Raw genomic sequence first — 23,017 nt, 5'->3', positions numbered from 1 at the left:
AACCTGGCAAACTGCATGTCGCTGTCTTACCAGTGGGAACATCCACTGTAAAGTACTGCCAAACTGCCGACATGATGCACTAACGTTAGTTTGTTTTAAGGAGGCGTTAGGTGATCAATTCTTCTTCGCCCCTCAAAGACAGCAGCGCAACTATTTTAAGAGCGGCGAAGAAGAACTTTGTCACAGTTAAAGGAGCTAACCAGTTAATAGATTCCTATTTCTAATAGTTTATGTGGTATCGGATCGGTACCTGGACTGCAGTACTCGCCAATACCGATGCCAGCATTTTCGGCAGTATCGGAGGCATTTCCGATACTGGTATCGGAATCGGAACATCTCTACATGAAAGCATGGTGGGTGAATGCCTTCGCTTCCCCACCCCAAGGAGATTTCTTTGCAGAGAGAACAGATCACAGCCCAGCTCTTAAGCGATGCTCCAATGTTAAAACTCAAAATGAAACTAAAGTCCCTTTCCTTTCCGCAATGTTGCAATCGCGCCAATTCATGCATATTCAACCAATCACTGTGACTTTGGTGCAACCCACAATTTTGACCAATCACTGCATCTTTTTGGTAAGGTTACTAGGAAAACAAAGCCTAGAGTAATGTTATTATATAATTCCTTTTTTGTTGTTGCAACTTTCTCTGTGTCCCGCAACTTCATTTCAACATACACACAAAAGATATTGCAACTTTTATCACTTTTTTTAACAAAGGCTCCAGCAAAATAAGGCATTTTGGCCAACAACAATCTAAAAAAATGCTGCAAAATCCTGGAGGGACTGCCTTACGCTACTTTCAGATGATCCTATTTTAAAGATGATTTTCCGTTCTTCATAGTATATAGCTTACTCCTTTCTGTTATTTTTGTGAGTTGATCTCATCTAAGTTTTAACTCAACATACACACACCAATCAGGGGTAAAGTCAAGCAGTATCTTTTTTATTAAAATGGCCGTGGCAGCAACAACAGCGTGGTTGATCAGCTGATTTGATCAGCGGTAGGGGAGCCAAAGACGTTACCAATTGACTGTCATGCTGAATGATTTTTGAAGAGCAACAGTCAATGAGAAAGCTCCAACTTGACTGACTTTATCACTTACCCTGATCCAATGCTGTAACTTCATTAATCACTTAGCAACAGACTTTCCCATTTAGGTTGCATTGACACAGCCTGCGTCAGCTGCCAGACGGTGCGACAAATACACAACAAAAGTTGTTATTAACACAACTTTTATGCCTTTCTGTCATTCTGCCCTGTTTAAGCCTGTTGGGTGCTAACTCTAACAGGGGGATAACACGGTGTAGGCAGCATTGATTTTTTTTCATTTTTCTTGCTACTGACAGAGCTACGTGTTAAAATCGACAGGAAATCTCTTTTAATGCCAGTTGAAACTGGACATTACACTAATTGGCCATTTAAGTAACGCTCCGACGGCCCGCGGACAGGTTTTTTTTTTTTTTTTTCTGGTAAGGTGTTTTTCTGTTGAATATTTCAGTGCTGATACAAATTAAATCCCTAAAATAAGTTCAAAAAAAATAATTAAATCCCTTTCTCCTGTATTGTATGAGCGTGGCAAGAGGTGTTTTACTAGTGGATGCACATTTAGAACGCTCATGGCTCATTTTGAGGTCATCATAGCACACTGGTACTCCTGGGTAATATGATGAACAAAAACAACTTCTCTGAAGGCCAGATAAAACTAGGTGGGAAAGTGTACTCATCAGGTTTTTGACAAACAGTAACCGTCCCTGTTGATGTGCGTTTTTGCAGGAGTTTGTTGCTCAGTATGCAGAATACATGCTAAACAAAAGTGTGGAGAAGCAGTTCAAAGCTTTCAGGAGAGGCTTCCACATGGTCACCAACGAGTCCCCACTCAAATACCTGTTCAGACCAGAGGAAATAGAGCTCCTGATCTGTGGAAGCAGGGTGAGATTTGTCAGCAGACATTTGAGTATGTTAGTAACTCACTTAAATTTGCTTAAATGCTTAATTTCAATCCATGTTTTTTGTTTCTGTCATGTACTGCAGAACCTGGACTTCCTAGCACTTGAAGAAACAACGGAGTACGATGGCGGTTACAACAGAGATTCTCGAATCATCAAGTAAGAAAGTGTGTGTTTGTTGGTACATGTGCACCAAAATTATGAGTATGGTTTGAATCATATAGTATATAAAGATGGACAACTGTCTCCACTGTAAAAAAGTGAAGCCAAAATATCCGAGATACGGACGTTTCCGTGTTGTAATTTTGCAGCCAGAGTTTGCGCAGCAGTGAGCGAGGTTGTAGCTGCATTAGCCAATTACCACCCATACACCTGCCAACCAGTTGTGGGTCAATAGGCTCAATCGAGATGAGCCAGGCCAAACCCATGTCAGATAGATTTGTATCTGACTTGATCCCGACTTGCTCTGACGTCATGCACACGTGGGTAACGATATACTCACAAGATCAAGGTGGCCGCAGGTTTTAGACGCAGGCGGCGCTGTTGCTTTAACCGACTGCAGGACCCAAGAAGACCCAGGGCATGATGGGAAACCCGTGGCTTTCAGCGGATCTAAATGGTTTTATATAAACTTTTTATTGTTTTAGAATTGGGGGGATTTTAATTGTTATATTGCTGTCTGATTTAAAGGCTTATTCTGTTCAGAACACACGTAGAGCATTTTGACATCTACTCAGTCTTAATAAAAACAAATAGAGACTGTACAAGCTGATACACCCTACAGGTCTGATAACAATTTTTTAAATCGCAATTGGACCTAACAGGATTCGCGTGTTTCTGTGATTTTTGTTCAGCCTGAAGGCTCATGGAAACTGTAACCTGTCCGACTTAACCGTGGCTATTTTGTCACTGCCCACTGCTGCTGCAGCCTGCTCTCGTCCACTTTACAGGCGAGGCGCAGCTAATCTCGAACGATACTAATAAGCTGTCAATTGTAACTTTTGACCCTATTATAGCACTAAAAAAGTAATAAAACCCAAACTTGTCAAGGAAATGAACACTTGAAAATACATCAACAAGATAAGAACTACCTAAAACAACAGAAACCATCTTAAATGTAATTTGATTTTTTTAGTTTGGCCCTTGTAACATGGAGGGGGGTGAGATTTATAACCTATACTGCAGCCAGCCACCAGGGGGCTTTGAGATGTTTTGTCTCTTACACAGTCAATGCATCAACCCCCCTGGTTTAAATGCATACCCAATGTGCAAGACCCTATTGACCTGTAAACAGGTTCCCTGCTTCTTGCAGAGATGTGCAAGATCATGGTGGAAATAAGGAGGTTTGTTTACAGCTTTTAATTGTCACATTGAGGTCACATCCTTTCTATTGTAGTAGAAATAGTGTTAGGACCACATTTAACGGTGCCCTGCCACATGCATTTCATTACTTTTTGCTAATGTCTGAAGTTCTACCATGGACTCTGTAACATTTTTTGTGGAAAAAAATGCCTTGGTTACCTTGTTTCAAGCCATTCTCAATTTGTGCCAGTTCTCATTAATATTCAACGAACTAAGCTGCTTGACTCTGATTGGATAACAGTTAGCCAATGAGAGCCTGGCTATCAGCACAACTGGGCGAGCTCATGAATAAAAATGAGCTCAGGCAACATGCCGTCGGACTGACCAGCTTTTGTAATTGGCCTGATTTCTCCACTTATTTCTTTTCAGTGGCTAGAGCTGACTGAAGTCGCAGTTCATTTTCACATATACAACAAAACACAAACAAAAAAACAACATAAAAATGCAAGTAAAAAATGACTTGGTGATTTTCCACTGCGTGGTATCTACTCTACTCGCCTCAACTCTACTCGCCTTTTTTGGTTTTCCATTACAAAAAAAAAAGTCCACAGTCTTTTCGTTTCGCAGAAAAGGGACGCAGAATGCGTTGAGTAGAGTAGAGGCGAGTCGAGCTGTTACCAGCAGTGGAAAAACGCCATTTGTGTGGCAGGGCACCTTTAAGTAAACACTAGTTCTCTTAAAAGGTAAACTTTTAATACTAAGTACTAACATCATGTCTTTGTTGTTTGATAAGAAGATTATTAATTACATTGGATTATTATATTTTTTTAAATGTTATCACTTCACTCTATGTAGGGAGTTTTGGGAAACGCTGCATTCGTTTGGTGAGGAGCAGAAGCGTTTCTTCCTGCAGTTCACCACCGGCACTGACAGAGCACCTGTGGGTGGGCTGGGCAAGCTGAAGATGATCATTGCCAAGAATGGCCCTGACACTGACAGGTGAACCACCTCTATCCATTATGCTGCTCCTTGGCTCTTCCTGTAATGTACTCATATAATGTTTTTACACAGTTTGTGTAGACAGTCATTTTGTTAATTGAGGATTTATGACATTTTGCTCCTTAAAGTTATTGATTTGAATTTTGAACTAACTGCGTCATTTTCTCATCACTCTTTTCTGGGGGTTTTGAAATAGTAATTTGAATGTGTCAATCACTTCATTAGGCTTTAGGGAGCAAGTAAATCTGGTTGACCTGCTTGCTACACCATGCTTTACTTAAGGAACAGTTAAGTTGTACTCAAGCTATAAAAATGGTCCTGCTTGTCCTTTTTCCTAGGCCTTCTGTAGCAGCACTCCACTGTGCCAACACAGTGTTCACTTCAAATTTTTGATGTTAATAAACAGCTGTTACAATCAAGCCATTGCCAAATGAATTGCTACAAAGCTAATTCAGTTCAGCTCCCCAAAACTCTCTCTGTATCTCAAAGTATGGCTATGTTTAGATGATTTTGTTGTTCGGTGAGTTTCCCGCGCAGTCATCATATTTCTTAAATCTTCCGTGTCCTCCTTGGCTAATAGCAACTGCGTGGAGGAGGGGTGGGGGTGCGTGCATGATCACGTAAGGCCTGCATCTTGTGGGGTCGCAGACAGTCTTGTTGTCATTACTTAGAATTCCTCATGGGGGCAACAGAAACTGCGCGCTATAGTTTTGAAGTCTTGAAATCAGTCTGAGTCTAAGCTTTGGCACACATAAAAGCGGTGCTACTAACATTTGTAAAACACTTTTTGATAAAGCATAAAATGAGACAAAGTGTACAACCAGTTGGGTGAAAATCCTCTGGTGGGCCTGCTGTACAGACAAAAGATGCGGAGCAGGCCTGTAATTTCACAATTTTAGGGGCAAGACCAGGTCCACGGAAATAATACATTTTAACCTATCATCTGATAAAATTATTCATAACAAAATAATGTAACTATGTTAATATATATGTCAATCAAAGGCAAATTTATAAACATTATTTTAAATGATTTGAGTGATGAATTTCATCGTTCGTTTTATTCACATTTGAGCATCATCTCCTTGTTAATGAGGATTTAATTTGATCCTGAATTGTGAAGCACTTAATAAAGTCAGTTTCAAAACATAAATCACTATCAATTTACTTTGAATGAATCATTTATCATCCTTCTCACATGGAATTATTATTATTAAGATGTTATAGCAGAAACATCGTCGCTATAAATAGCCACGGCTGTGCGCAGTAGTTGTGCCTAATGACAGCTGCTCTGGCATGGTTAGAGAACCTCACCGCAACACAGCCCTGAGAAATTGCAATCCCCCCCCCCCGTATTTCTCATTGACAGGTCTGATGAGTGCTGGAGCGGGCTCAAGTATTGATATGCAATCAGAGTTTAAGGGTGTCTATGTCCATTTATGGCGATCTGCGTGGGTGGAAATGAGGCTTGTGCGTTCACCAACCTCCACAATGATTACGATTTATGAAACCGAACCAGGCATACGTGCAGCTAGGGCTGCTTGATTGAGGAAAAAAATCTAATTACAATTATTTCGGTCAATATTGAAATCCCACATAATTTAGCACAATTACTTGTTGACTTCTGGAAAGATTTTGAAATTATTGAACTCAAAAAACTGTTGAAAAAAGTTCAATAAATCAACAGTAAAAAAAAAACACTACTGTGAAATTTGCCTTAATACTCTTCCTATTTAAACTTTATTTGTACTTTTAGAACACAAGAGAAAATAAGAGTTTACTTGCTAAACATAATAAGCTAAATAATTCTCAGCTTCTCATAGTTAACGGAGGGGTTAACAGGAGTCTTGCTTTAGATACCTACAGCGAACGCTTTATTATACCTCAGTGCTGGCGATAGCTGTGGCCGGAGGTATTACGTCTCAGTTACGCCTTTTTAGGGAATATTTCAAATTTTGCACAGACGTCCACTTGGACTCAAAGATCCGAATTAGAACTTGTTGGTCAAAGGTTAAGATCACTGTGACCTCACATAACACCTCCTTGGCCTTCTCAAGAATTCATACTCTAATCAGGTCAAATAGGTTCACACCTATTTGAAGTTGAATACCTGATGAAGTTATGACATTTAACACCCAAAAAGGTCAGTGGTCAACTTCGCTGTGAAGACATTATGTTGAAATGCTTTTCTGGCCATAATTCAACGCCATAACGCAGGAACTAAAGGGGACGTTCTCCACAGCCAGCGTGTTTACATTATCTCATTCACTTTGTTACACAAGCGATGGTGGGAAGTTGAAAAGGTTTTTTTGTTAGTGAATTTCAAACTACCGTTGTGCAGTTGCTGTATTTCTGTTGCATTCACTGTAGAAAGTAGGGATTGCAGTGAGCATAAGGTAAAAAGTGGAATTGGCATTGCTTGGCTTGTTATTGAGTCTTTTATTTTAACTTACAATACAATTCATCAGAAACATGTTAGAAAACACAGTCCAAGACCGCTGAAACCCTGTGGGATTGTGCATTGAGAACCCGTCTCAACTTGAAATTGTTTCAAAAATTAAGATTCCAATGGAATGTTTTTTTTAAAACACTTTATTTCCCAAAAATGGCCTTGTCCCAAATTGCTAGCTGTTAGCTAATGATGCGTATACTTAAGCATTGCTAGGGGACACTACTTTGTCATGGCAGGTGTCCAGAACCCAAGGAAGGACACTGATGAGTGGGAAGTTGTTTGGATGAACGGTTCTCGAGTAAGCTGCAAGCACCAATAGAAATAGCCCCATCCGAACAGGCATCTTTTCAACAGGCGCTGTACCATTTTTCTATAAATTTGCAATAATTTCAAGGGACATGTACACTTTGCCAATTTTGGCTGCACTGATTTACAAAGAGCTTTTGGTCTGAGCCCTAGCAAGACTAAATGCATCCATACATGCACTTTGTCTCGGATATGTGCATTGGATCACATTGACTTGTGGCACCTTTTCCTTCATTTTGTCTGTTATTAGGCATTTGTGCCATCAGATAGTTGGGATTTATGTGTTTTCTTCTGACTTCTTTGGAAACCTCAGTTTTTAAACGTTAACTGTTTAAAATAACAGCAGTGTTGTGTTGGTGAGGTGGTTAATTCTGTGAAGAAACAGGTGTCGATTATGGCCCATATTTAAGAAAGGAAGGAGGCAAATGTTGTGCATGCATGCATGGGAAAAACGGTCAACTACCATTCGAATGGATGAAAGAATAGCCAAAATGACAAATCTGATTGGTTAAGCCAGTGATCAGCTCCAGGAAAATCAAAGAAGACTTAAAGTTACCTGTGATTACTGTTACAATCAAAAGAGGGCTATGTGAAGCAAAGCTTTCAGCTAGAAGCCCCCGCAAAGTCCCATTGCTGGAAAAAAGAGACGTACTGAATAGGTTGAAATTTGCCAAAGGACACATTGACAGGCCAAAGGAGAAATAGACCAAGATTCTGAGGACTGATGAGAGCAAAATAGGTCTCTTTGGGTCTAGGGGCCGGAGACAGTTTCTCCTCCAACCCCCACGCTTTGAATTCAAGTCACAGTAAACTGAAGATAGTAAAGCAAAATCATGTTATGGGGATGTTTCTCATACTTTGGTGTTGATTCTATTCATTGCATACCAGGGATCATGGATCAGTTTCAAAACATCAAAAATACTTGAAGAGGTCATGTTGCCTTATGCTGAAAAGGTAATGCCTTTGAAATGGGTCTTTCAACAAGACAATGACCCAAAACACAGCAGTAAGCGAGCAAAGTCTTGGTTCTAGATGAACCAGATTGATGTTATGGAGTGGCCAGCCCAATCCCAGGACCCCAATCCCATAGAACACTTGTGGGGTGACATGAAAAGTGCTGTTTCTGAGGCCAAAACCCAGTAATGCAGGGGAATTGTGGAATGTAGTTCAATGGTCCTGGACTGGGATACCTGTTCACAGGTGCCAGAAGTTGGTCGACTCCATGCAACACAGATGTGAAGCAGTTCTCAGAAGTAATGGTTATGCGGCGAAATATAAGTGCAGTGATTCAAAGTAAAGCCAACCCTTGTTTTTTTTTTTTCAGTTTATACAGTAAATTATTGAGTTTTAATGAAAATGGCTATTTATTTATTTTTAGAACCGCCTAATATTCCTTTTTCTTCACTTTCTCTTAAGGTATAACACAAAGTTGATTAATTTTGGTCATGTTTTGATTTGGAATTAAATGTGCAGTCTTCCAATGCATTGATATTATGGAATTAAAAGCTATTCTAAGGACTTTGAGCATTATTCACTTTTTTAAACACACTGCTACTATTCTGAACACAACTGTTACATTAATGCGGTCCAATCAAATGCAAAGGATTTGATTTAAACCCTCTTGTATTCACGTCACAGCACATACGCTAAACACTCTGTAACTTTCGTTTCACAGGGACTTTAAAGCTGACCAGCTGTGTTGTTTTGTCTCGGCAGGTTACCGACGTCTCACACTTGCTTTAATGTGCTGCTGCTGCCTGAGTACAGCAACAAGGAGAAGCTGAAGGAGAGACTGCTGAAAGCCATCACCTATGCCAAAGGGTTTGGCATGCTCTGAGCCCCTGCTCCAAACACACAGCAAACGGACTCCTTCTCAGAAAGCCCATCAAACCCTGCTCTGCCCTTCCTTTATCAAAAGGTGACAAAAGACAGACCAGAGTATGTTTTGAGGAAAAGCAAGTCCATAATGAAAGAGGAGAAATGCTTCCAATAGAGTGCTCCAGTAGTTCTTCTACTGTGCCTGCATCATCCCACATCAGTCAGTGTAAGCACAGAGACCTCCTGATCAAAATACCCACCCCCACATCCACATTATGTGAATGTGCAGCAGCCTCCCCGTCTTTTTTTTTTCTTTGTACAGAGAGAATCATTTCCTTATTATTTATTTTAAGGTTAAAATGGGTTATTTGTCATGCCTGCCTGTTGTGATAGTTTCCTTACTTGGGAAAGGGGGGAGGGTTATTATTAAACTGTACATTTGAGACAATGCAGTAACAAGTCAATATAAACTCCATTTATTGAACTAAATAAGTGTTAAAGTAGACCTGACCTTGTTCATAGACAATTGGCAGAGATAATCTAGTTTTAGACCAGTCTTTACTACAAAATAACGTATTCTCAACAGAAGAAAGAGCTCTCGCTGACCATTCCACTCACGGCCATCAGCTATTCATTCTATCTAGTCCAAAATGGCACATTATGAAATAGCTGTTTTTATTTTTTCGCCTTTTTTCCTCGGGGAAGGGGCGGCGGGGGGGGGGGGGGGGGGGGGGGGGGGGGGGGGGGGGGGGGGGGGGAGAAACTGCAGGTTAGACTTAAATCTTGTCAGAGCTGTGTAAGTGCACTTAGACATTTTCAGAATGTTTGTTTTTTGGCCACAAGTTGCCATGATTGTTAAAAGCATTTTATTTCCATGTCTTCCTGTGTTGACAATTCTAAATAAAAACAGTATTTATATATATCAGTGCGGTTGGAACCACGATACCATATTGTGCACGTTTTGGAGGATGCACACATATAGACCGGTCACTGATGATGTTCTCATACACAGGCATAGAACTCTTCTTGTGCCAAGCTAGTCTCACACTGCAGAGTCTCTGTTCAGTATAACCTCAGTTTATCTGGAATTCCACATGTAGAGTCAAGCCAACAGTACATTGTCACCGGCAAAGCTTTGGTAGCTTGTGATCTTAAGTCCATTTGGCCTTAGTCTCTGGTTGTGGTTACACCTGTCATTTTAATGCACCATGAATCTTCTGACAGCACGCCAAATGACCTGACGGGTGTTTGTATTCACATTGCCATGCCAGATGGTTGGCAATGTGTCAGTCAATGGGCAAGTGAGGACAGTAGTCTAAGCACAATCTGAACAAACTAATTATTGTGTAAAGCTGCAATCTATGGTCAGTCAATCCTGTAGCCACTGAGTCTCGGAGAAGCCCCTGATATGTTCCTTGCAGTCCTTCCTTTGCTGTTAGACCCACATTGGAAAAATAATATCAGTGTAAATGTGTGGTTTGATCAGATCTCTCACTGATATATGCTTATGAGAGATGGGAAAACAAAAAATTACATTTTGTGAAATGTTCTCGTTTGCTATCTTATCCACCGTTAAGTGAGGGGATGAATTTAAATGCCATCTTGTTTGCATCCAATTGAGCGTATTTTGAAGACCGGAAGCAGGCAAAAAAACACTTCCACATTCTCTATAACTGTCACATTGTATCTTTTTAGTATAATATTATGTAGCAAGGCTAGGCTAACTGACCCCCTTGCTTCCAGTCTTTGGTCTAAGCTAGGATAAACATGTCCTGGACCCATGTACCTCTGTACTGAATGCACAGAGATACCGATGATATTCTCTGACTCTGGGGGAGATGGTACTGTGTGGACACATCACTGTGATCACATTTATATTTGGATTTGTCACATTCAATGAGAGTGAAAACCGCTGTAACCACTGTCTATGGAAAAGTCTAACAAAAAGTGTTTAATAGCCTTTTTTCTGTTCACCTTTAATTGGAATTACTGTGAAATCATCCTCGCACAGATCAGGCCAATTTTTGATAGATCTGTTTTTCTTCAGTTGCCAAGGGTGTACCCTGTAAAGAACTTGAGTATTGTCTGCATGGTGTTCTTGCACACAGACTATATACTGACACTGGCAATAGAGTACATAAGGGAAGAGCAACGTCAGCCAGCCAAACAGGTTCAAACGGTACAGTTTAACCAAATCAAACCACTTATTTGAAAGTAAAAATAAAATGGTCTCACCTGAAATATGTTTTGTTGCATTTGGCACAGCCAGTTACAATGGTAAGTATGGTAGGTCACTGTGTAAGTCCTTTTTAAAAGACGGTTTTCTACATGTACAGTTCACCCAAATACATTACACCAAACCATGTGCTTTTTCAAGTTTATCATCCTTCTAGGGCAGTGCAGTTTATCCTTTACAAGCCAAACTTGAAACTTTCAAGAGTCTGCTCATAGATTTTCATATTTGGTGGAAACGGATGGAAGTAATCCAAACTCTAAAACTACAGCATCCATTTGAACATGGGAATCAAAACTGTAAAGTGTACACTAAAACATGCATACACTGGTTCTTTTGTTTTATTTCCAAATAAGTGGTTGGGATCATTTGAGATAAACTTGCTCTGCATGCTACCGTAAAGCTCTCTTAACAGTGTCCCCTCATCTTTAGATTTGCTATTAAATCTATAGCATTTATTTTAAAGTACATTTACTAACCTTTCAACCACATCTCTTAGTCCTAATCAGGAAATTAAGCTGGCTTGGGTGGACATCACTTGACCTACACATGGATCTTAAATTATGGGATGCCATGTTGTCTTACATGGGAGGGGGATGACAACCCCTGTCTCTGTTCCAAGATGGTCTTTGGCGTAGAATGTGAACGTCCTCCATGATATTTATCCAACTGTTAGGGTTTAATTTCGAGGACCTTTTAGAGAATAAATAAACACCAGAAACAGGCAACTGTCTGTGAACAGACAAAAACCCTTCACAGTATCCACCAGGGAGAGGTCAAAGGTCTTGGACCAGGAGTCACTGGACGGCAGGAGAAAGATAAAGGACATTTACGTCTGACACCACAGACCATATTTGAACAGCCCATATAAGACCACCTGTTATCACAGTCGTCACATCACTACACCTGAACCAACTGAGCAAACTCCAACCGTTGATGAAAACCAACAGATGTAGTTGAAAGCTCCGGAAAACTAGTAATTGGAGAGTAAAGATTTTTTCCGTTGAGCCAGATTATTATGTCTTTTTTTTTTTTTTTTTTTTTTTTTTAACAACAGTTTAGATATATTCAAAGCTAGTCACAGGCGACGACATTGTTGCTGATGGTCACTGACAAGTTGTTAAGAGCAGATTAGTGTTCTGTGTCGTCATGGGCTATTCAGTAGGGGTGTGTGTTGTCTTTTGAGATTGAATTTGTTACTTCTCACTCACACACTGGTGTGTCTAACAATGAGGTTCCTGCTGTCCTGGTGATGTCTGCAAAAGGACCATCAGTATAACTTTTTTCTTTTTCTTTAAACTCGTTTTTGTGAGCGTGATGGCGCCCACAACATACCACTAAACCACAGTGCTGAGACTGCAGCAGTACACAACAACCCTGAGCCATTCAGTCTGTTCCATTTCTCTTACTTTCTCATCAGACCAGGGCAAAACGATGTTGGATAATACTTTTCAGTGCTTGTTTTTAGCCTTTATTGAAGTTACTTTGGACAGTACATGGAGTGTCTGGAGATGTGGACAAACGGTGGACTGTATGTTGTGCGATTAACAATTTAGCTGGAATTGTTATACTGCTGTAACTTCAATCATGTCAAACTGTATGGTAAAACAAAGGTTAAGGATTACTTACAACTGTTTTAAGCCCCAGGTCTGGTTTTAGCTGTTAAACATTACTTTGTACCTCTGTTTTGTAATGCTAAAGATGCTCACATGGACATGTGAAAGGGCTCTAGAGGCTCCTGAAGGTAAAAGGTGAAAAGTCAACCTGATTTTGGAAAGGGAAGCAGTTTTCATTCATTGGTTTGACTTAACGGTTACATTCTAAAAGGAACAAACTGATGAAAGTATTCAGTGCTGTGAAAACATGCTAAATAAAGATGACAGCTTTTTTCCAACTTGTATTGCCTTTTAATCCTTTTCGTATTATGACAATGAATCTCACCAATGTGTAGCTGTTTATTATTATTATTCAGCACAGAATAACTTCTATCATTAAACCTTGTCCACTGAACACACTTAAATATTTACATCACAAACATGAAATGTATGTCATGCTAAGAAGCTAACCTTTGTGGACCACTTTCAGTTGTTAATGGCTTTAACAAGGCTAAGAGTCTTAAGCCAAGCCAGCTGTGATGCTGTACATTGGTGTGTTGGGCTAAATGCTAGCACCTGATCAGCAATGTGCTAACAACATGCTGATATGTAGCAGGTAATGTTGACAATGTTAGCAATAAATACAAGGTGCAGCTGATGGGGATGGTATTATTTTTGCAGGTATTCAGACATAACTTTAAATGATAAATTTGTGATGGTGCTAGATAAGTCAGGGGATCACTTGACTTATTAGGATTCATCCTGAGGGGGATATCTATACCAAATTTCATATCAATCCATCCAGTTGAGACATTTAAATCTGAATCAATAGTGTTGGGAAAGGGGTAATCGTGTAATAATTTTACAACAATGCAAGGGTCAATGGAGTCAGTAGGATTTATGATCTGAACCACAAGTATGTTGAAGTTGTGTGCCAATCCATCCAAAAGATGTTGCGATATTAACACTGGATGTGAAAATTAAGACCTGCTTCTGGCTTTAGATAAAAAGTCAGGGGATTACTAAAGTCATTACAATTCATTTTCTAATGCCCCTGGATGTGAATCAAGTTTGGTACGTGACCGGCTGTTATCAACACACAGAAAAAAGCAAAGAAGGTGGGGAGTGTGCCCATCAGACCCTGAAAGTACATGTACACGCTAAGATAAAAACAGCGTGCAAAGGAATTAACCCTGAATTTCCAAAAGATTTAATGATGCATTGTTTAGACCAACAGAGTTTCAGTTAAATGGACATACTTAACAGCCACACACTGTATGACAGCATTAGAGGTATCTTCCTCTATAGTTATAGTCCCATAATGTTAATGATGTGCTTTCTAAATGGACTCATTGTTGGTGGGTTGCTGCTTCAGATGAAAATAGACACAGACTGACTTCAAATTGGTTTATTTAAAACCAAAAGGATAGTATTTTGTTTAATCGTGTACTTGTTAAATGTTAGTCAGTGTGGGAGAAACTACATTTTATTGAAGATCTAGGCATATTGACAGTTGTAATATGAAAATGTATCGGATTCTTAAAATGACACATGCAAATAGTGAGACAAATTTTAGTTCTGAGACCAAATTGGTACCTTTTTAACTCAGTAAAAATCTTTTATTTTTTTATTTAACCAATCGAGACAGTAGAGCAGTGGTTCTTAACCTGGGTTCGATCGAAACCCAGGGGTTAGGTGAGTCAGTCTCAGGGGTTCGGCGGAGGTCAAGAAACACACCCGAATCATATGATTCGTGATGACACGAGCCATCATTGGCTGCAGGTGATCACGCAACATCGCTTGGCCTATCTGTGCTGCAGGGAATTTGGCGCGCTCAGTAGTCAAATTGTGACTGTCGTGATGGCACGTCGTGTGATTTCTTTCTTGGTTCTTTTTTAATATTTTAATCTCTTCATACTAACTATGTCGAGCAAACAAAGAAAGTGGTCGGAAGAATATGTACTATGTGGATTTACATGTATAACGGAACGTGATGGGAGTAAGCGTCCTAACTGCATGATTTGCAATGCCAAGTTAAGCAATTCTAGTCTAGCACCGGCAAAACTAAGAGAACACTTCCTTAAGCTGCATGGAGATGGACAATACAAGAACACAACGCTCGCTGAATTCAAGGTGAAGAGAGCCAGATTCGATGAAAAGGCTACTCTGCCTGTTCTCGGCTTTGTACCGATCAACAAACCGATCCTCACAGCATCGTACCAGTAAAATATATTCCTATGTTTTGAATTTTATTTTTCCAATCAAGAAGGGTTCGGTGAATGCGTATATGAAACTGGTGGGGGTCCGTACCTCCAACAAGGTTAAGAACCACTGCAGTAGAGCAACGATCAGAGAAAAGTTGTAAACAGGACTCGTTTTTTTTTAAACTCAGTAGGGACACAATTCAGTTATTATGTGTTAAGTATTGAATTACCCAGCCCTCTGAATATCTGTGTTTATGAGGATGGTAAACAAAAAGACAACCTTTTTTTTGATGTGGGGAAAATGAATGGAGTCAGCCACTGTTTAGCTTCTGGTCATATGCTATTTGGTGTGTTCAAAAAATCCTACAGAACAGACGATCTTGAAAGTTATGTCCTGAACATTCACTAAGACTGGCAATAGTAGTCCAAAGCCAAGATCTAATCATTGCCCTCATCTAAGTGTTCGGACCTGGTTCGACATATTAGTGAGCCGTTGCTTGATTTTACGCTGGGAAGATTCATACTGGTCATTCAGCTTTCGAAATTTAACCATCATGACATCCAAACTGGCTCCAATCTGGTTGACTTTATTCTCCAAGTCTTTGGCGTCAGTAGCATTGACCAGTGCCTCATCAATGAGATTATCTTTCATCAGGATTGCCCTTCCCTTGTCCTCCAGCATATTTTTTGCATCAGGATACTCGGTGAGCGCCTCCATCAGATCATCTTTGGACAGCGCAAACAGATCAGAGTAGCCCACGCTTCGGATGTTGGCTGTTCTACGGTTTCCTGCCTTACTGCCCTTGATACCAAGGATGCTGATTTCTCCAAAGTATGCCCCATCACTTAGGACCACAAACTGGGTAACCCCATCATCTGCCACCACAGCCAGCTTTCCTCCTTTGATGATGTACATTTCCCTGCCTATGTCCCCCTTCTTACAGATGTAGTCGCCAGGACTGAAAACTTGAGGCTGAAGTTTAAGGACCAACTCAACAAGCAAACCTGCTTCACAGTCTTGAAAGATGCGTACTTTTCTCAGAGTCTCCAGATGTACATTGATGGCGATTTCGGCCTTTAGCTTGTCTGGCAGGTTCTTCAGCACCTGCTTCTCATCACAGGTTTTCTCCTCTGTCCACAAGTAGTCAAACCACTTAACCACCCTAACCTCCAGGTCTTTGGTGACCTTCCGAAACTGCATGTATTGCTTTATAGAGTCAATCTTAGCCTGGAACTCTACACGTGCAGCACTCATGTTGGAAATCATGGCTCCAACATTGCCTACAATTGTCGCAAAGATCAGAACCCCAGTGAGGAAGTCGGCTACCACAAAAAAGTATTCAATGTCTCGGACTGGGGGTGGTGTCTCACCGATAGTTGTCAGGGTGAGAGTGGACCAGTAAAAGCAGTAGATGTACTGCCTGGCCAAGCGAGAATTCTCAGGGTTCTTTATGTCGGGATATACCCAGGTATCTGAGCCAAAGCCAAGCATCTTGGAGATGGCAAAGAAAAGGCAACCATTCCAGTGGATAATGATAATAATGTAAAGTACAAGATTAGCAATTCGAAAGATGTTGGGATAATTTGTTCGCGTTTCCGTCCGGTCAAAGAACTCAAAAAGACGGGCTAACCTAAAGAGACGGTTGAATCTCCACTCTGGGTTATCAATTCCAATTATGAGAAACATAAAATCTGTGGGAATAATTGATATAATGTCTAATTTGAACTGGAGTGTCTTCGTGTACTTTTCTTTCAGGACCTTCTCATCCTTTACAAGAAGGCCTTGCTCCAGAAAACCTGTTGACATATTTAGACACACATTAGAATTAGTAAGATTTTTAGAATTATCACATACTCAACGCCGCTATAATCTTCACACATTCAATCAAGTTCTGGTACTGACCTGTCCTGGCTCTCACAAAGGTGTCAATGTAGTAGAGGACATCGGAAGTGTAATCCAAACCCATCCACAGCGTTGTATGTTTATTCTGCAGGTCATTAAAACAAGACCTAAAGGGAAGCAAAACCATGATGATGTAATGTATTGTATACGTTATTAGTCCCACAAGGGGAAATTACAATAAAGACAATAATAAATGATGAGACAATATGACATGTGATGTATGACAATGATAAAAACAGTAAAGAGGAAATCCCAAACCCCATGAATTCAGACCTTGCCACTAGGAAGATAAGGTTGTAGAAAACTGGGATGGCTATTGTAAACAGCCAATAATAGTACATATCTGTTGCAGGGTCCATGATCCACACCTCCTTTCTGAAAAGGGATTTTTTTGTTTTGTTAAAAATTGTCATACTTGGCAAAATTAGGCACTAACACAGGTTGCTGGTACATTGTATCTTAATACTATCTATAAGTTGCAAGCATAGAACATTTTACATGGTACTCACTCACGTTTTATCATCTTTCTTGTCATCTTTCTTATCATCCTTTTTAGGTTCCTCTTTCTTGGCATCTTTTTTACTGTAAATGTCAGACAGAAACAGGCAGGTGAGGTTCATATTTTGGGATGCTGTGACATAGTGCAGTCATGGAAACGTAGACCAGGGGTCATCCACTACACTTTTCCAAGGGCCAGAATTTCTGTAAGCAGACACTCTGAGGGCCAAATTTTCAAATAAAGAAAACAAAATGGATTTTCTTACTAAATTAATGCTTTATTGTTTATATTATATATTATAGTACATGTATTAGTGTTAACAGACTCCTAAAAATCATGGAAAATACACAGTGATAACTAGGCTACTTGACTAGAAAATGATCTCAGACTTTAGTCTCCAGAGCCACACGAGACATTATACAACTGTATTACTACTAGTAAAGAGTCAAATCAGTGGAGTGTTCCTTTAGTGTATGCACACATTGATACAACTGAATAAGAATGTAACTTCAGTTGAATTTGACTGCACTAGTCCAAAAGGTTTGAAAGGCCCAGGTTTGCCTTGGACCAGCTCTTAGTTATGCTGCTATAGTTTTAGACTGCCAGAGGACTTCCTATGACACACTGAGCTCCTCTCTCCTCTTCCCTCTTTTCATTTGTGTACATTCATGTTCCTTTACTGACTTAGCTCCAGGGAGCTTCTTCCCCGGAGTCCTTATGCTTTCTCACCTTGCAGATTCCCTTTGGAGTGGCACCTGAATAGTTTTTGCATCTGCTGCCGTGGTCCTGCTCAGCGCCCTCCTATGCCCTGTACTGCTACTCCTATTATTTCTAATAATAGTTCTATTATCTTTATTGTTACTGTAATTGCAACTGTTCATTGTACCAACTGCTATAATCATTAGGAATCATATTTCTGTATATCTCTATGCGTGTCTCTGTGTCCCACCTGGCAGTGGCAGATAGTAGCCTACCTAGAGAGTTTTTCCTCACCGCTGTTGCACTAAATGCTTGCTCTTGGGGGGAGTTGTAAGGTTTCTGTAAATTATAGAATGTGGACTACACTTACTCTATCTGTAAAGAGTCCTGAGAGTCATGATTTGACACTGAAATTGAACTGACTTTTAGCTTTGTGGTCCATGACAAAGTCTCAAAATCTCATGGCTGGACTATTTTCCTTTTGTTGTTTATTAATCCAATCAATGAACAAAGAACCCTTTGATTACAGTCATATTTCATGGAAATGAATTGGCTCTAATCTCTAATACATCTATACAGCAGCAGATGGTACACTATCTCGATTTAAATGTAATCAATTAGTGTGATTACGGGCATGTAAGAGGATTCATATATCATCTTACCCATCATTGTTGTTGCAGTTGTTCGTGTTTTGTGCTGCCAGGGCTAGCTGACCATCACTGGAAGAGAAACAAAGAATTGCATATATTTGCAACCAAGACATACGGTATAGTAACTCAACTCAGAAGAATGTTGAAAAGGTTTCAGTGTAAAGTATCTGCCAGCGATCATGAAGGTAATACACAAGCAACACACCAGGGTGGGCTGGAGAACCTAAACTGAAATAAAACTACCACTGCACTCATATGGAGCACCACAGACAGGCAACATTCGGATGTTTTGCGTTCTAGTCATAAATTACGCCTGGTATTTTTTTAACAAATTAAACAAGATAGGAAAATCACATCAAACTAAAAAGCAAAATAAGTTTTTTTCCCAAGCACATTTAAACACTGCTTAAGCTGACAACAGGGCTGCAGAAAAAAACATTAAAAGTACACAGAAAGAGAACATTCCAACCAACACAATCAGCAATTCACAAAAAAACGGAATTATAGACATAACAGATGACTACAAATGTGTATTTATCCTAGATTGAAAACAAAAAATCTAAGAGACCTCAGGTCTGAGGGTTGGTAAATAAGATCTGTAATGTAAGGTGCCTGACCATTAGGAGACTTGAATGCAATCAGCAGGGTCTTAAATGTGATTTTAAAGTTAATAGGGAGCTAATTAAAAGAGGTCAGCACTGGGGTGATATGCCCACAACTTTTAAGTACCAGTCAACATCCTTGCAGCTGATTTCGGACCATCTGTATGAGACTGGGAAAAGCCTAAACAAAGGGAGTTGCAATAGTCCAGTCTGGATGTAATAACGGCGTGAATAATAATTTTCCATGGAATGGAAGGACAGAATTGTCTTGAGTTTGGAAACAGTTGTTAACTAATAGTAACTTATGTTGTCTTCCTGTCAACCATGCAACTTTTTGTTGGGTCAAAATTTTAGATGAAAACTTTCTCAACCCTTTGTTTTTCTTTCACCATTTGGCGTTTTTGTATTTTTTTTAGCGATTTAAAAAAAATGGTTTTTGTTAAGTTTTGTTGAATGTTTTTTAGAAATTTCTTTTGATGTTGTCAATTTTTTTCTCCCATTTTTTTTGTATCACTATTTCAGATGTTTAAGTAGATTTGTTTTCAGTCATTTCTTTAGAGTTTTCTGTCAATTTCTTTCAATTTTCTTCATGGTTTTATAGATTTTTTCCAGTTTTTTTGTCACTATTTCAGATGTTTTTGTTGAGTTTTTTTCAGCAATTTCTTTTGATATTTTTGTAAATTCCCCCCCCCACATTTTTGAATCTTTTTCCAAACCTTTCTCTCACTTTCTTTCAATGTTCTTTTTTCCTTTTTTTCAAATGATATAAAATTCTCTCTATTTTCCCTTGGAAAAAGTAATGGTTGTATGGAATCATCCACATTAATTTCATTAAACATTTGATTGAAGGAAACCCAAATTTCTGATATGGAAACTTCTTAAAAATGGGTCAAATTGGACCCAAGGACAACACAAAGGTTAACAACTGAACTGATTTTTTTGACAAGACAGAGCTCAGAATCAAATATGACGCAAACGTTTTTTGCACGTGACTTTAGACTTTACATGTGGGGGGAGGTGGCCTAGCTGACTGGTGAGATAAATGGACTTAGAGGGACCAAAGATAATTACTTCAGTTCTAGTTATATATGTATCTAGTTATTTGGCATCCAAAATTTAATATATTTGAGTCAGTTCAGGAGAGGCTGTAGGTAGTCCCTAGTTTTTAGTGGGAGATAGAGCTGTGTGAATTCTCAGCATTGAAGTGACAGGAGAAGTATTTTTCTATAAGTTTTCCAAGAGGTAGAGCATGTACAGGTAGAATAGAAGTGGACCCAGAATGGAACCCTTAGGGACGCCGTAGATGTTAGGGACAGTTTAGGAGGAAAACTGACATAATTCTACTGAAACCTTAATACCAATCCACTGTTCAAGACGTGTCATAAGGATGTCATGGTCCACAATATTTAGGCTGCACTAAAATGTAATAAAACCAGAGTTGTCCCTTTTAACAGAGCTGTTTCAGTGTTGTGGAAGGTTTTAAACCCTTATTGAAAATGGGGTGAAGGATCTCAACAGTGTTCAAGTCAAGTCAAGTCAAGTCAAGTTTATTTCATCCATAAAAATGGAAATTACAATGCTCACACTCACCATCTTACCCATAAAAGAATTTAAATACAGTACCACAAATACACATTCAAGAGTGGTTGTAGTTGTGACTGGTCATTTTTTTAAAATAAATGGCAATTTTGAGATGGATCAAAAGTTATGTGTTTGACATCAAGGTTATGATGAACACTTGCATGTTTAAAATCTGCAGGGGGAGTGACAGTGGCTAAGCAGGAATGAGTGATAGTTTGAATACTAGGGCCAATTATATTAAATGTATGATGTGAGGGCAGAGGATCATGGTGGCAAGTAGTAGATTTCAATTGCATAACAATGTCCCTCAACGTAGAGTTAGAAACCAGTTAGAATTCATAAAGGTAGATTGGCCCCCTAAACACTGGTGCCTGGTTTCAGGAAGAGGACAGAACTGAGATCTAATGGTCTCTATTGTTTTGGTAAAAATCTTCAGGAACTTCTCACAGATGTCTGTAGATTCTTCAAAAGTGTGGCATTCAAGGAGGGGCTTCTCTAAACTGCCTTTACTCAGGCTTCTGACAATCTTTTATTGCTTATACATTTTCTAACACTTAGTCAATACCAGAGTTATAGAGAATCAATTCAGTGTGCCAAAACAAACCCAGGAAAAGCAATGTGTTCATGCAGGAAATGTGAATGCATGGCAACAAAAGTACAGAAATTACTTTAAAATACTTTGCTCTTACTGTCTCAGGTTAATGTAGTCTTTATATGCTCGCTTTTTCCATCCTTTCCTATCTCTCGCTCATAACTAGTGTCACTTGCCATGTACTAGTGTGTTATGGTGTATGATTGCCCCATTTTTACATCACTTTGAACAGAAGAGGCGCCATATAGATGTGGACGCTTGTCAGGTTTAAAAAAGTATGTCTGGAACCAAGAAAAGTAAGTGTCTTTAGTTACAGCAATAGCTTGTGCACCAATGCACAAACAGCATACAAATTTCATTCAATATAAGTGTCTTTTTCAGCTTTTGCTAAATCTAATGGTGACTACAATAACAGGCTGGGTGTAAAACCTTGATGTGTTTTGTATACTGACTGACTTCTGAGTGTATGGAATGAAAGATGGCGCTAAAGTGTTGGTCAGATCCTCCAGCAGTGTGGTCCTGGACTGAGATGGAACGCTCACCTGCTCCTCATGTTGTTCTCTGCCCTCTGGCTGCTGAGGCTGCACTCTGTAGGCCCAACACTGCTCCTCCCAAAGTGCATTATGCGTGTCAGCCTTGGGAAAGAGATACAAACCACCTACATTCTTTTATCAGCACATACACACAAACACATGGTAGGAAAAGGTGGGCATAGTAACATCTGTACATTTTGCATCAGGGATTTGTTAATAGTAAAGGACATTTGAGGTTGGTAGGTTGTATCAATTAAATATCAGTTGATATCACTATGTACATTCTCTCTTCAATAGAGAGACTCACCTGGACAGTAGTCCTGTCCCCACTGACAATGTCTGATCCTGGGTCTCCATCAGTCTGGAGACATGGGGCAGAAATGTTTGATGAGCTCACATTCAAAATATGTTCAAAAACTGTGTGTGTTTAGCATGGGAATGTGTGTTTGACCAGTGCCAATCAGAAGGTTTGTGTCCATGGTGTAATTATTTAGAAGTAAAAATGTCTTTGTCTACTGAATGTATACTAAAATGATACAGACGTCAACATTGGCTAGTCATCTGCACTTTACCTGAAAAGCATTATACTGTTTGCACATGAAAGAGACATGACGATGCTTTACACAGTGTTGCCCTTTTTCAAAGGGCTAAAATTCAGTATTAGATTGATAGACAAAAGATAGTTGTGGAGCAGTTTTTAGTTTTAGGTCGTGTTATGCCCACATCATGTATCGTGCTGACTTAGTTGTGTTTAAGCAAATTACCAACACAATGTAGATATTATTCCAGCAGAGGATGGGATGACATCCTCTAGTCTGGAAACCCCTGCTCTAAAGCTGCATAAAGATGATCAGTGGTAAAACCACAGGAACATAGTTTTGGCTGGCTGTGCCATGTTATTCTATAGAGAGAGCTGTGACGACTGTCACCAATGTGAGGCGAGTGCAGATTTGAGTCGCGCATGCTCAGATGTGAACGGGTTACGGCACACCAACGGCAACGCATCATACCCAATGAGAGTCGAGTCAGACAGGTGTCGTGCCAATGTACTTATCCCCGCCAGGATCTGTATCCCCTGGCCGCGGGAGCGCGCATGCACACAGAGC

General features: G+C 39.7%; 2 protein-coding genes across 5 annotated transcripts in view; one reads left to right on the top strand and one right to left on the bottom strand.

Annotated features, from left to right (window-relative positions):
• The window catches only part of LOC117939135 (ubiquitin-protein ligase E3A-like), a 16,408-nt gene extending 7,111 nt beyond the window's left edge, over positions 1–9,297 (top strand). For both annotated transcript variants that reach the window (XM_034864157.1, XM_034864158.1), the window contains exons 9-12: positions 1,774–1,929; positions 2,032–2,105; positions 4,104–4,247; positions 8,719–9,297. In XM_034864157.1, coding sequence (XP_034720048.1) covers positions 1,774–1,929; positions 2,032–2,105; positions 4,104–4,247; positions 8,719–8,839 — 495 coding nt within the window. In that variant the 3' untranslated portion in view covers positions 8,840–9,297. The remainder of the gene's footprint in view (positions 1–1,773; positions 1,930–2,031; positions 2,106–4,103; positions 4,248–8,718) is intronic.
• A 5,704-nt stretch (positions 9,298–15,001) lies between these two features.
• LOC117939137 (cyclic nucleotide-gated cation channel alpha-3-like) overlaps positions 15,002–23,017 on the bottom strand; it is an 11,501-nt gene continuing 3,485 nt past the window's right edge. The window contains exons 2-8 of one of the 3 annotated variants that reach the window (XM_034864166.1): positions 22,219–22,272; positions 21,918–22,036; positions 18,616–18,675; positions 17,256–17,337; positions 17,029–17,130; positions 16,756–16,862; positions 15,002–16,649 (exon numbers count right to left, since the gene is read on the bottom strand). In XM_034864166.1, the coding sequence (XP_034720057.1) occupies positions 15,304–16,649; positions 16,756–16,862; positions 17,029–17,114 (1,539 nt within the window). In that variant the 5' untranslated portion in view covers positions 17,115–17,130; positions 17,256–17,337; positions 18,616–18,675; positions 21,918–22,036; positions 22,219–22,272 and the 3' untranslated portion in view covers positions 15,002–15,303. Of the gene's footprint in view, positions 16,650–16,755; positions 16,863–17,028; positions 17,170–17,255; positions 17,338–18,615; positions 18,676–21,917; positions 22,037–22,218; positions 22,273–23,017 lie in introns of all 3 variants that reach the window. The other 2 variants (XM_034864165.1, XM_034864167.1) reach the window with 2 other exon arrangements.

This window comes from Etheostoma cragini, chromosome 24 (assembly GCF_013103735.1).
Source record: "Etheostoma cragini isolate CJK2018 chromosome 24, CSU_Ecrag_1.0, whole genome shotgun sequence".
NCBI lineage: Eukaryota > Metazoa > Chordata > Actinopteri > Perciformes > Percidae > Etheostoma > Etheostoma cragini.
This window is presented reverse-complemented; position numbering and strand designations above follow the sequence as displayed.